The 13,124-nt window shown below is 32.7% G+C and overlaps 1 protein-coding gene across 1 annotated transcript in view; it reads left to right on the top strand.

The window, feature by feature from the left end:
- LOC121419224 (nuclear export mediator factor NEMF-like) overlaps window positions 1-10,377 on the top strand; it is a 47,503-nt gene extending 37,126 nt beyond the window's left edge. The window contains exons 24-35 of the mRNA XM_041613584.1: window positions 420-570; window positions 1,308-1,345; window positions 1,722-1,950; window positions 2,419-2,454; window positions 2,917-2,994; window positions 4,057-4,387; window positions 5,007-5,089; window positions 5,415-5,468; window positions 6,023-6,129; window positions 8,580-8,623; window positions 9,210-9,289; window positions 9,886-10,377. Of these exons, the coding sequence (XP_041469518.1) occupies window positions 420-570; window positions 1,308-1,345; window positions 1,722-1,950; window positions 2,419-2,454; window positions 2,917-2,994; window positions 4,057-4,387; window positions 5,007-5,089; window positions 5,415-5,468; window positions 6,023-6,129; window positions 8,580-8,623; window positions 9,210-9,289; window positions 9,886-9,963 (1,309 nt within the window). The 3' untranslated portion in view covers window positions 9,964-10,377. The remainder of the gene's footprint in view (window positions 1-419; window positions 571-1,307; window positions 1,346-1,721; window positions 1,951-2,418; window positions 2,455-2,916; window positions 2,995-4,056; window positions 4,388-5,006; window positions 5,090-5,414; window positions 5,469-6,022; window positions 6,130-8,579; window positions 8,624-9,209; window positions 9,290-9,885) is intronic.
- Window positions 10,378-13,124: the final 2,747 nt, after the last annotated feature.

Here is a 13,124-nt window from a genome sequence, read left to right as displayed (position 1 = left end):
GTTGTACCTGGTCTCTGTAGATAGTAACTCTTTTAAAACATTAAGATTTATGGGTCACTAGAGAAACTGAATGGTATATAAGAGTATATTTTAGTACAAAAATAAACAGCTCATTAACAGTTCTCAAGATTTTCTGACACAAACTAATATAAACTGCATGTATTCTGCATCAGCCAAACTGAAATATGTATTTAATGACTATCCAATGCAGCCTGCCTTCAACTAAATAGTTGATTTCAAACCAATCCCTAAAAATCAATTTTCAAGTAATTACAATGAACAACTCATTTTGAATTAATGAAATGATGTGACCATTTTCAAATATGAAAGCCAACAAACAAGTGGATTTATTAGTATTTTACATCTAAGCATGAAGAAAAGGTTAATTTTTAGTTTATGAATGGTAACCCAATTTTCAGGTATGAGAGCCATCGTACCCGTGGATCTAGTATGATGAGTACTGGTTGTTACCAGTCTGGTGATGGTGATATTGATGAAGAAGGCAAGGCTATCATCTATCTAGGAGATGATAAACCCATTGTTCTTGGAGGACCCAAGGCTCAACCTCAGGTATGTATCAATTAAATAGAGTCTGTCTGTCTGTGTATCCTCTGTCAATCTATCTCTTAATATGTTCATCTTTTAATTGAAAACGTATTTTGTTTTAGTTGTTTATCTTTCCATTTTCTCTTCTCATTTACTTATCTATTAATTGTGTGTTTCCATCTTGATAATTTGCTTAGTTTTATATATTCATTGATTGAAATTTTTGAGTATTAGGCATGAATGATGGTTTCATTAAAGATGCATTTGCTCACATTTTCAGCCATAATGAACAGTATTTGAGTCAGATTTAGTTGTAGGATATTTTGTAATTTTCAACATGGAGTGATACAATTTATGTTTTCTTTAAAATGTTTGATGATATTATAAAAAAAAATGTTTTGTAAAAAGACAGTAATATATACTGTTATGTGATGATAAGACATATCTCACATATTCAATAATATATCAATACTTAATCAATACTTCTACAGGAAGTATAACAGGAAATCATATGTTTACCAATTCCAACTTTCTTAAGTTATCATCTTTAATGAATATATATGAACTGTACATCATGCAGTGCTTTGTCTCACTTAAGTCTGGTTGAAAGTTAAAGTGCAATAGATTCCAACCCCAACATAACAATGCCTTTTAAACATAACATTACCAATTACTATTATTTATAGGATAATCATAAGGAAAGTACAATATTTTTCTCGTAATAATTATAATTATAATTTCTTTACAAATTATGTTTACAGCATAAACCAAATCCAAAATTGTCTGCTAAGCAAAAGAGGTGAGTACTATCTTGGCATGCCATTCTATACACTCCATTTATTCTTCTCTTTATATTCGTTTTTAATTGTGTTTAACGGTTCATATCATTATGAGTTTGAATGCCTGATATTTTGGTGTTATTTATTTATAACACTGAGAACAAATCAACATCAAAATTATGTGTACATAAGTTTTTTTTTTTAATTTGACTTTGAAATCATGCTGTTTTTTTTATATATATTTACCATTTGTTTAGAGCTACAACAATGAGGTTGTCATAGGTGTTTATGAATGAATATTGATAATTCTTTGTTTGAAATGATAGAATTTGGAAGCACGGCAATATAAATTCACTACTGTCAAGGAATATTTTTAAAATACATCTCTTAATACAGAGATCTTAAAAAACAGAAGAAAAGACAGGATGGGTGTGCCCCCATCAGATCAGATGAAACCCAACCAGACACTGGTGCTATAGCTGAGGATGTGGATAGCCAAGAGGAAGAAGAGGAGAAGAATGAGAGGATAGGAGCAGTGGAAGATAATGAAGTAGAAGAGGGAAGGACAGAAAGACAGAATTCACACGCACCATCTGTGTCAAGAAGTGTCTCACAAAACAGTACTGTAAGTATAAAATGACACCCTTTTCACCTTCAGATGAAATGGCTCTCTTATCTTCTAGTGAGTCTTAACCTCTAGTAATCCATTTTGATAAATATTTTTTTCAAGCATGTCTACTGGAGGTGAAAATGCCAAAAGCAGGGAAGATTCGGGGTTTATTCCTGATAAAATAAATTATGCAGTAGATCAAGTTATCAATTTGTTTGTACATGTACTGTATCCCTAATTATTGCCTTATTATCTTTGGTCCTTTTGACCTCCAATCAGAAAAAAAATGATGGAGGTAGTTATTAAAAATTTGTTACGTATTCCTGTATCTAGAAATATTTACATTATTTTTTTCACTTTTTGTTTTAAATATATTGCATTTGTGATATTGAATGCTTTTACAAATATTCATTCTGATATTTTATTTTCTTGGTGATCAGATTCTTGTTGATATTCATGAGTTCTCTTCTTTATTGTCCATAGAATGCAAACCAACCACCAGCCAAAAGAGGCCAAAAGGTAAATATAATTCAAATTCAAAACTCTTTTTTTTACATTTTATGTTTCCATATTTGTAATGCCATTTTACTGCATGTGTGAAAACAAAGCAGTTTTCTATAATGAATGCATTGAAAATATGTTGGGAACGTGATGCCCCCCAGAATCGTTATTTTGATATCAGTCTCTCTTTCTTTTTTTCTCCTGTTCTTCCTGTGTTTCTCTTCAGATCTTGCTCTGTATTTGCTTATTTATATATACATACTGATGACTCAAAGAAACTGTATGAGACAGTGTGTGTTATGCATATTGTAATGCTTGCAGATCAGTTGCAACATTTCTTACCAGAAAATTTTGTATGAATTGTTATCTTATAAATATCCGAAATTGATTTTTCTGGATCTGATCCAATCAGCTATTCTTGCAAGAAAATGAGTCTTATGAAGTTAAATGTAGGAACTTTTATCTCCCTTTTCATTTCAGCACAAACAGAAGAAGATCAAACAGAAGTATAAAGATCAAGATGAGGAGGAGAGAAGACTTAAGATGGAAATCTTGGCAGTAAGTAAAATTGATTATAAATGTAATGGATGTGAATGATATACTAACATTTTATATTGAGCTAACTTCCATGGAATAAAGAAAAGAATGGTATAAAGTGATCACCGAACCCTGTAGCACAAAGATTTGTGATCAATTTCTTATTTAAATTGAATTTATTAATTGACAGTAGGTTTGTTGAAAACTATGCTCATGCACCAGTCATCTAAATCAGCCATTGCCATTGTGCACTAGTTTGAAACCATTTTGGAACTGGGTGTAGAACATTTAACAAGAATATTAAGATTATGGGTTCAACTCTGAGATATTAGAGAAAGTGTCTAGTTATCTTTATATCCTACATAAATTAAATCCTGTATGTTGATTGGTTTAAATAGCATCACATGACCAAAATTATTCTCACTATTTTGTGATGATGTTAAAAGTGAATCATCCACTGAAGAAAATTTACTATTCCATGACGTCAATGATGGAATATTGCACTATTCCATCATTGACGTCACAGATCTTGCAATCTTCAGGGTGCACGTTCAGCGAGGTGACTCTAACGGGCAAGTCCTGTGAAGGGACGGCACAGGCATAAATCCGCATTCTGCTTAGCACATGGCTTCAGGAATAGTAGGTCAATCAGTGCTGCGAGTTGTCTTTATTTTGGTTCAGATTAAACAAGGATGAACTTCGAGTAGAGGAACTAAAGTATCAATTATCTATTGTTCTAACTTATTAAATGTAGGATATAAAACAAATATATTACCAGACCTTTATTTTGAAAGTATAGAGGGAATTATTCATCCTCGGTTGTACTGGCAAAATTACTATTTTCCCCTTGGTGCTTTGTCCCTCAGGGAAAATAAGTAATTTGTATACTATTTCTGTGTGGTGAAAAGCAATTACTCATTGTTTTCTCCACCTAGCTGTAACCATGGCAATCTCTTCTAACCCTTTATATCTATACATCTCTCACTATTTCTGTCTTTCTCAATCTCTATGTCTGTGTGTGGCTCTATCTATTTATCTATATATGTCTCTACTCTGTCTGTCTCTGTCTCTCTCTCTCAACAGTCTGCAGGTAATTCTAAGGAGGTCAAGGGCAAGAAAGGAAGGAAAGCCAAGCGACAAGAGGAGCAACTCAAACAAGCATATCAACACCATCAACAAAGACAAAACAAGAACTCTAAACAACATCAAGAACAGAAGCAACATATTAGTAAAGACAGTCAACAGAATTCACAAAGAAATCATAGTAAGAGACAAGGCATGTCAGTATCATCCCAAGGAGGTCAGGAGCAGGGTCAAGGGTCAGAGGTCGTAGAAGAGATTCAAGGAGCTGACACTGAAGTGGCATCAGAGGAGATAGTGGAAGGAGATGGAATAGAGAATGCTGGACAGTCAGGTAAGAGGAATCTGTCAATTCAGAGTTATGTTTCTGTAAAATTTTGATAAAATCACAACAATTTACTCTAAGTAACGTGATGCATTCTGGGACAAAATAGACTTAAAATTTAGATCTTCCTCTGATCTGCTACTTTCTTGGCAACTTCAAATATATATTTTTGCGAACAGAGATATCTTTTCACTATTACTATTGCAGATGATTCTAGTTTTTGGTTAGAAAAAAAAACAAACATGTATGTCTGCTGTAGCATAAAGAAAAAATCAAATGATGTACTCATGTTTTGGAAAGTAAGGTTAATTTAGCAAGGAGGAAATAATGGGGTGCTTCTATAAATATCTATGCCTAGCAACATATATGATCATTTTAGTCCATGGCCAGGATTCTCTGTGAGTCATTTGATTGCTACATATTATATAGATGACTATTATGATAAATTCTAAAAAAATTGTAAAAAATACATTTGGTCATTCTTTCTCCACTTTTGTATCCTACTAAAAATTTCAATGAAAATACAATGTTTTGTGATCCTTATTGATGTCTTGCTAACACAAAATACCATGCGAGGAATTTTTTCTTTTTGGTATGATTGTTTGTTTTCACTTTGTATGTTAAACAGAAGAATCGTCTATTAAGCCTGTAGTAAAGACACATGTCTGGGAATCTAAGAAAAGGAAAGGAACCACTGATGAACAAAATAAGGTACTGGTATTCTATTTCTCCTTTTCCCTCTCAATTCAAGACTAACTGCTAATTGTTACACCTGTGAAATGTTGCAAACTGAGTTTAAAAGAAAATACATTAAAATATGAGAGAGAAAGATTGAATGAAAAACAAACAGATGTACAGATAGACTAACAGACAAAATGATAACATAGCTGGCTAGCAATAGGTCTTTCGAGCTACTCTTGCTATGGTTATGGCAAAATTTCAGAAATATACTTAGGCCTACATGTAGTTCCCCTTTCATTGTTTGTCTGTATCCCTGTTGTATCAGAATTGACAATTTTTTTTCTTTGTTTCATAGGAGGAGTCTGATGATGAGATAGATGCAACTGAGGCCAATTCAAGATTGATGGAGGTAGATTACAATTAAAAAGAATTATTACCTTAAATAAATTTCACTATGGACCATAGGTTAGCATGCAAGACACATTCAATATCTTAAGTGTGAATGAAGAATGTCATGTCATAATGAAAAAAAATTAGCATTTCCCTCCTCGCCATGTTGTTTGATTGGATTCAGATATTTATGTTCATGATGTGTTATATGTACAATCATATGCATTTCAATAGTGCAATCATTTTGGGCAACAATGTGCATGGTTTTAATCAAGATAAGTTATAATTGGCATCAGGATACACTCCTTGTATGTCATTTAAGAATTATTAGCATTAGAATTTGCTGTCAGTTCTAATTTTCCCTTGCTTCCATTCGCAATATATTGTATCTATCATGTGTCATTTTATTGGTGTGTATGATGTATTATGCATACATTTGCTGACTAAAGACTTTTCTTTGTATTAAAGATGTAATGACTGGAATAAAAAAAAATGATTGAAGGCTGCTGCAATGTAAAAATAAGATACCAAGCTTATGTAGAAATTAATTGATGAGATTTTTTTTCTTTTCAGGAGAGTGTATCTGTTTTAGATACCTTGACTGGTTGTCCTGATCCTGAGGATCTTCTCCTGTTTGCCATACCAGTATGTGCTCCTTATAATGTTATGAACAACTACAAGTAAGTTAATCAATCCTTCATTCATATATCTGTAAAATCTATATGTGTTCTCAGCATTTAAATATGTGTATATTTGGTGATATAAGCCTTCAATTTGATAAATATTCTTGTTCTTTTTGCAGGTTCTTTGTATACTTTGTTCTCACTCTTGTTAAGTTCAATTCTTAATAATTGTTGTTTCTGGAATGTAATTCTTTATATTTCTGTCATTCTGTCACTTTCCAAAATAAATTGTCTTGAAAAGAAATCAAGAGTTGAAGCTTTATTTTTCAATGTGAGCCAGTTGTGAGAGGAAGTATCATCATATTTGTAGTACATTCTTACATAGTTTAAGTCATCCAAATATTGTGAAATTCCTGAAGGTTTCAGTCCATATTTTGATGGTCATTCCAATGTTGTGTTCTGATCAACTTTATCTTATATGGGTAACCACACCTACAATTTACAAAAAAAAAATACATGTAGAATAATAATAATATGCACTTATACAGTGCATCCCAGAATAAACGAAACGAGATTTAGCGATCATTTATCATAACTTAATCATAAATAGAATATACAAATGACCTACCAATTTAAAGCTTAAAATCTCCTCTTTCATCTAATATTACTTAGGTTATTTCTTATTCACGCATGAGTGAGCAAAAACAATTTGAAGAAAGGATACCAAAAAGTCATTTTGCGGGGGGTATCTGGGTTTCATAAAGAAAACCACATTTCTGAAAAGTTCAATATCTGCTCTTTAATTTGGTATCTCAATTACAGAATTTGGTCAAGAAATAAAAAAGTTCTTGTCATTTGAAATAAGGCTTGTATTTCCATAATTTCATGAGATAATCGTGTTTTCACCGGTTTCCCACAGAAGCTTTCGCTTGGTGAACAAAAGATTTAATGCATGGCTGATCATCAACAAAACGGAGTGTCGAGTGAGTTAGAAAGCCAGCCTGGAGAACCTCTTCATTTTATGAAATTATTGAAATTAAAGCCTTATTTCAAATGACCAGAACTTTGTTATTTCTTGACCATTTTCTGTAATTTAGGTACCAAATTAAAGAGCAGATATTGAACTTTTCAGAAATGTGGTTTTCTTTTTGAAACCCAGATACCCCCGCCAAATGAGTTTTTGGTATCCTTTCTTCAAATTGTTTTTGCTCACTCATGCGTGAATAAGAAATAAGCTTAGTAATATCAGATGAAAGAGGGGATTCTAAGCTTTAGATTGGTAGGTCATTTGTCTATTTTATTTATGATTAAGTTATGATAAATGATCGCTAAATCTCGGTTTCGTTTTTTCTGGGACGCACTGTATAGCGCAAAAGTATTTCTATTCTATCGCACTGCAAAGAGCTTCCTAGGTGATGTACATACTACTGGAATAGATGTTTTTTGTTTTTTTACCTGAAATTATATAAACTTGTTTAATTCTGAATGTTGAGGGGAAGTTTGTTCCATAGTCGTGCAGCTGACATCAGAAATCTCCTAGTGTTGCTTTAGTCTTCTGTGTGGGGTACTTGCAGCGTGAGTGTATCTTGTGAGCTACGAAGGTTATGGTCATGAGATCGGGATTTCAGTTTCAATAGATCTGAGATATTGGGGCACAACTTGGGACCTGACCATTAAGACCTTTTAACCCTAAATCTCCCAGGGTATTTTGATTCTTGTCATTCCAAGTGGGGGATTATGGACCCCCCTTAAGATCTCAGCCGCGGATTTCGCGATCACAAAGAAAATTTGCATGATGGTAAATTGATATATTTTTTTATATGAATTAATTATGCTTATAAATTAGCATAATTAATTCATGAAATCATACTTTTTGCTCTGATTCACTAAATAAAGCTCCTAGAATGCTATTTTTGGTGAAAATATTCTTTATAGCATTCCTAACAACTGTGAATGAAAAAATTCTGGTACCAAGACCGAAGTATTTTATTGTTTTTTTAATTTCTTATGTATTTCTTTGTTTATTAATTTTTGTTTTTTATTGTTTTTTTGATGGAAATCGTTCCAGACTTAGTTCTGATCATAAAGAAGGCAAAATTAATTAAGTTTAATCAGTAAAAGTAGAAATAATGATACATTTATGAATTTTGGCTAAATACACAATTGCATTGGATTTGTACATGAAATCACGTTTATGAGCAATTTTGGGTCTGACATGCACTTACATAATGTTGCGTAATGTCGTAACCGCGTACCCGGGCCCCACAAATTTGGTCTAAAAATTTGCGCGAGACTTGAAAGTAAAAAGTCAGTGATCGACGAGGTCTAAAAATTTGCGCAGCAGATATATCGCAAAAAATTGTGTGGGGGGGGCATTATGGACCCCCCCGGGAGAATTAGGGTTAAGACTATCATTAGGATCTTAAACATGATTTTTCGCAGGACAGGTAATCAGTGTAATTCTCTCAACAATGTAGTATTTGTGTTTTATAATTGATTTTCTACAGATTTAAAGTCAAGCTTACTCCTGGAACAAGCAAAAAGGGAAAAGGTACATACGTTTTAAAACTTATTCTTTAACTTTATCATTGTTAAAGATTTGACGGAAATTAATGAGTTAATACATGTGTATATATTGGGTTGATAATGAATTGATGATATTATTGGAAATATTAATTGGAAAGATCTTTTAATAGAAGAAATAAATATTTAATGTTTTGTTTTGATCGAAGAAATAAGACTGGCAAAAGATATATTCCTTATAAATTTCAAGATTGCATAATCCTCTTTCAAAGATGAACAATATTTGTATGCAGCTTTATCAATTACATAATTATTTTGTCTTATGCTTCATAGGTCAAATATTATTTTGTCACGTATAACCGATTAATGTCTTTTATACTTGACTTGTATGACTAATATATTGAAATAGTATTTGACCCATAGTTTTTCTTGTCGTATATGGCCAAGTAGTATTATATAACACATGAATTACATTTCTACAGACTAATCTCAGTTTTGAACTGTATGTGATGCACTATTTGACTTTAATATGGTACTTGTAACTGTTACATATGACTTACATGTGACCCATATGTAACTTTTCCTATGTTTTTGTTTGATCTATTCTTCATCAGCTGCTAAGACCTCTCTCAATATGTTTCAACACTCCAAGGAAACAACACAGAGAGAAAAAGATCTTTTTAAAGGAGTCAAGGTTTGTATTCAAGAGTTTATTCTAAAATGATTGATTCAGATTAATGAATGTATATTTCATAATGATTTTTTTTATTATGTTATTGAAAGTTTGACATCTTGTATTATTTCAATTTAACCACCCACTAGAGGTAGTCTCTGAAAGCATGTCTGTCTGCCTGTCCATTTTCCCCTCATGTTATTTAACATAAACTCAACTTGTATGCGCATATAGGTGGGAGAGTGATGTATTTAGATTTAGTGGTTATGAGGTTAAGGGTCAAATATTACAAATATATTACATTTCCAATAGATTCTACATTTGTTTTTTAATCTTTATCATGAAGTTTCAATAGTGGTAGAGATGTGTAGTTTACTTACAATTACAAATCCATATAGGTTTCTGTTTTTAAGACATTGACAATCAAAGTTCTTCATTCATGTATCTGTTCCAATTCATTTACAAGATATCCAAGTGTATAACATCAAATAATATTGATGTCATTTGTTATAACTTAAGTTCATTTGTTATAACTTAATATTACATCTGTATAAACTAAGTTTTCTATGAATTCAACTTTATGACCTGTTGTTGTTTTTCTATATTTTTTTCTTCAGGATGCAGATCTTTCAAGGAATATACCAGGGAAGGTGAAGCTGTCTGCTCCAAATCTCAATCAGAAGAGAAAGAAATGATAGGAATTAAGGTTTAGGTATCCACAACATAGTCTTCCTTGTATGTGATAATGTAAGATGTATTTCAAGAACTTATTACCATCTTTGCATTATATTGTAATGCATTAAAAAGTTTGAAATACAAGCTTGTTAATGCAATCACTACTCTGACAACAAAACCTTGTTTCTCAAAGAGGGAAAAACGTTTTGGAGAGAGGGAAACATGGCAGCCAAACACTGTTTTCAATATGATACTGTTCCCTTTGAAAATGTGTAGCTGCTTCATGTTCTAGATAGAGATCTTTGATTTGGATTCAAATGGACATCCTTTGGTAGATCTAGTCATTCAAACTTAAAAATGATTTTCCTAAATATTTGGAGTACAAGGTCTGGTATCCCTAGTAGTGCATGTAATTGTTATTTGAGTTGTAAATCCATTTGCAGGGCGCGACAAACCCGCTTGCCCGCTTGCCCGGGGCAAGTGAAAATGACGTGCGGGCAAGCACCTCTCAAAGTCAATTGCCCGATCGGGCAAGTGGTTGTTGCGTCTTTTTTTCTGTACCGTACCTTGTTTTTCCCATAAATCATCCAAAATCCACACTCAAAATCATTAATAAACCTTAAAAAATAGCGAGTAGCGCAGTTTCAAATTCCGAAATTGCGTTATTTTTTCTGTACCACGTATTTCCATACATGGTACCAGGTATGAAAAAAATCAACGCAATGGCCGGGAAACAGTTGAATGTAGTATAGGGGTCCATTATGACTACCACCATGTGCAATTTCTAATGCACATTTTCCCCCTTCCGATATCACAATTCTGTGATAAAATAATTAGAATTACACAGGAAATAAATCACAGAGTCTCGCATTGGTGAGTTGTCATGTCATTCGGCTTTGCTTTTCAAAACGGCCTATTAACATCCAAAATAACTTGCCGTATTTGTTGATTATGACTTAAAATTCATTTGTTTCCCTTTTTGAGGGGATGAGGTAAATATCAGACAATAAATCATCAAACAAAGCTCCATCTATTTTACAAGGCCGGCGGGAGGCTCACACACGTGTGCATACTAGCTAGCCAGTCTGAGCTCTGTCTCTCTGCCAGAGCTCTGGGGGACAATTCGCTCAGTAAAGGCCTCAATGATGGTGATTTTCTGTTTCAGACAGAGTTTACATTTCGGGTATATTATTCAAAACTTCCAATAAAGTTTGATGATTTCTTCATTGTCATGTATATTTAAGTTATTAATGAATACATTCTCACCAAATTTAGACTCCCCCATAGAGAAATGCAATTTTCGTAGAAGTCTGCGTTTTCAAAGAACTTCAGGAAAAGTTAGGGTATGTGGGCCTTTATTACATGGCCGAGTACAGGTTATTGTACTGGAATAGGCAAAGTAGAAATTAGATATTGAATTCATTTATATCAAAGTTCAACTCACACTCACACTCACACCCACACAAACACACCCTCACACACGCACACACACACACCCAAGATTCTAAGCATAGTGAAAAAAATTACTTAAAAATCATACAATATTAAACAATGTTACTAAATAATTCATTAATAAGTGAACAGGTATTCCTCAAAATAGAAAAAAAAGAAGCATGTGAAAACATGTAGATAAAAATTATTGACCGAATGGAACATCATAAAATGATGAAGAAAAGACTTGATGGTTTCCAACTAATTTTTTTTTTTAAATCAAGGAAATATGGAAAATAAATGACCATTTCATGGATTTAAAGATGCAAAATGTGAAATTTTAGCCACTCCACTTTTGATGATAAAATAATTTTTTCCAAGTCAATAAAGAGCTGAACATTTTTCACTGGCTTTCTTTATAGTTTCCAACTACGGTAAATGAAAGCAATTCTAAGGAAATATGTTACGCAGGTAGCCATTTCATGGATTTAAAGATGCAAAATATGAAACTTTAGCAACTTTTGTTGAAGGGTTTTTTAAAACCTTAAATACCCAAATATCGATTTTTTTTCTCCAAAATAAACGTAGACTCAGGCCTACGTTGCTGAAAATATCCTTTTCAATGTGTGTTCTTTTATACTGGACATGATTCTCAATTGTTATTTTGTATACCTTAATAAAAATAATAGTGCCGTCATAATGAAAAAATTATTTGAAAAATTGGGCAAGCAGTTTTTTCTATTGGGCAAGCAAATTTTTTCGTCACTTGCCCTGTTGGGCAAGTTTTTTTTGTAGATGCATTTGTAATTAGATGTTTGACTATTTATCAGTACTGCATCTTGTAAGAAAAGTTCAGATGTGAAGGTTTTCATTTTCATAAGTGCAGATGTGAAATTTGATCTTAAGTGGATTCATTGACTCATAACCTAAGGTGGTATTCTTGAACACTGTCTTAACTTTTGTCATAAATTTTGTAATTTCTCCCCGAGATGTGATTCCGCTCTGATTGGTCACAAATTTGTATGCTGAACATAGTCTTTTCCCTATTATATCTCTCTAAAGTTTCTGCCCATCTTTTTGAAGGCAAACCAATCAAAATCACTGTTAGTTCCGAGTGGGAGCCCTTCTACGAAATGGGAAGGCCCAGGGCCACATAGAGTGTATCCTCAATACAGTAGCTGGCATTGCACAATTGCACATAGTTATATTGATGTGCTTAATTACAAAGAGTAACAGAGAGCATAGAAAGATTTTTAGAAGAGAGATTGAATGAAGAAAAGGAAAAAAAAGAATAAAGGGGAATTATGTAGGGCCTGACTACTTGTAGCATGAAAAATATTTTTGAAAAATTGTGATGGATGAAGAATGAAACTAGTACAACAATCTGATCTAAAAAATATTGTACGCTTGACATATTGCTGGGTTGGTATCAGAATATTATGGTACTAAAAAGAAATTACTAACTTAAGGACTGCTAGACCCTGTCATAAATTTTATCATATCATTTGCTTGTATATTTGGATTATGCACATTTATGAACTGCATATTTTCGTGTGAGCTAAAGAAGAAAAGACAAAATTTATGACAATTTTTATGAAAAAAGGTATGACCGCCAGAATACAGATTTTGTCATATCTCTGTGAAAAGGCAAAATATTGAGAAAAGACAATATTCAGAATACCGCCTCTGATTATAGTATATTACTTCTAGCTGGTGAGGAAGGATGAATCGTAGCAGTAGAATCAAACAA

Source organism: Lytechinus variegatus, chromosome 7 (assembly GCF_018143015.1).
Source record: "Lytechinus variegatus isolate NC3 chromosome 7, Lvar_3.0, whole genome shotgun sequence".
Lineage (NCBI taxonomy): Eukaryota > Metazoa > Echinodermata > Echinoidea > Temnopleuroida > Toxopneustidae > Lytechinus > Lytechinus variegatus.
This window is presented reverse-complemented; position numbering and strand designations above follow the sequence as displayed.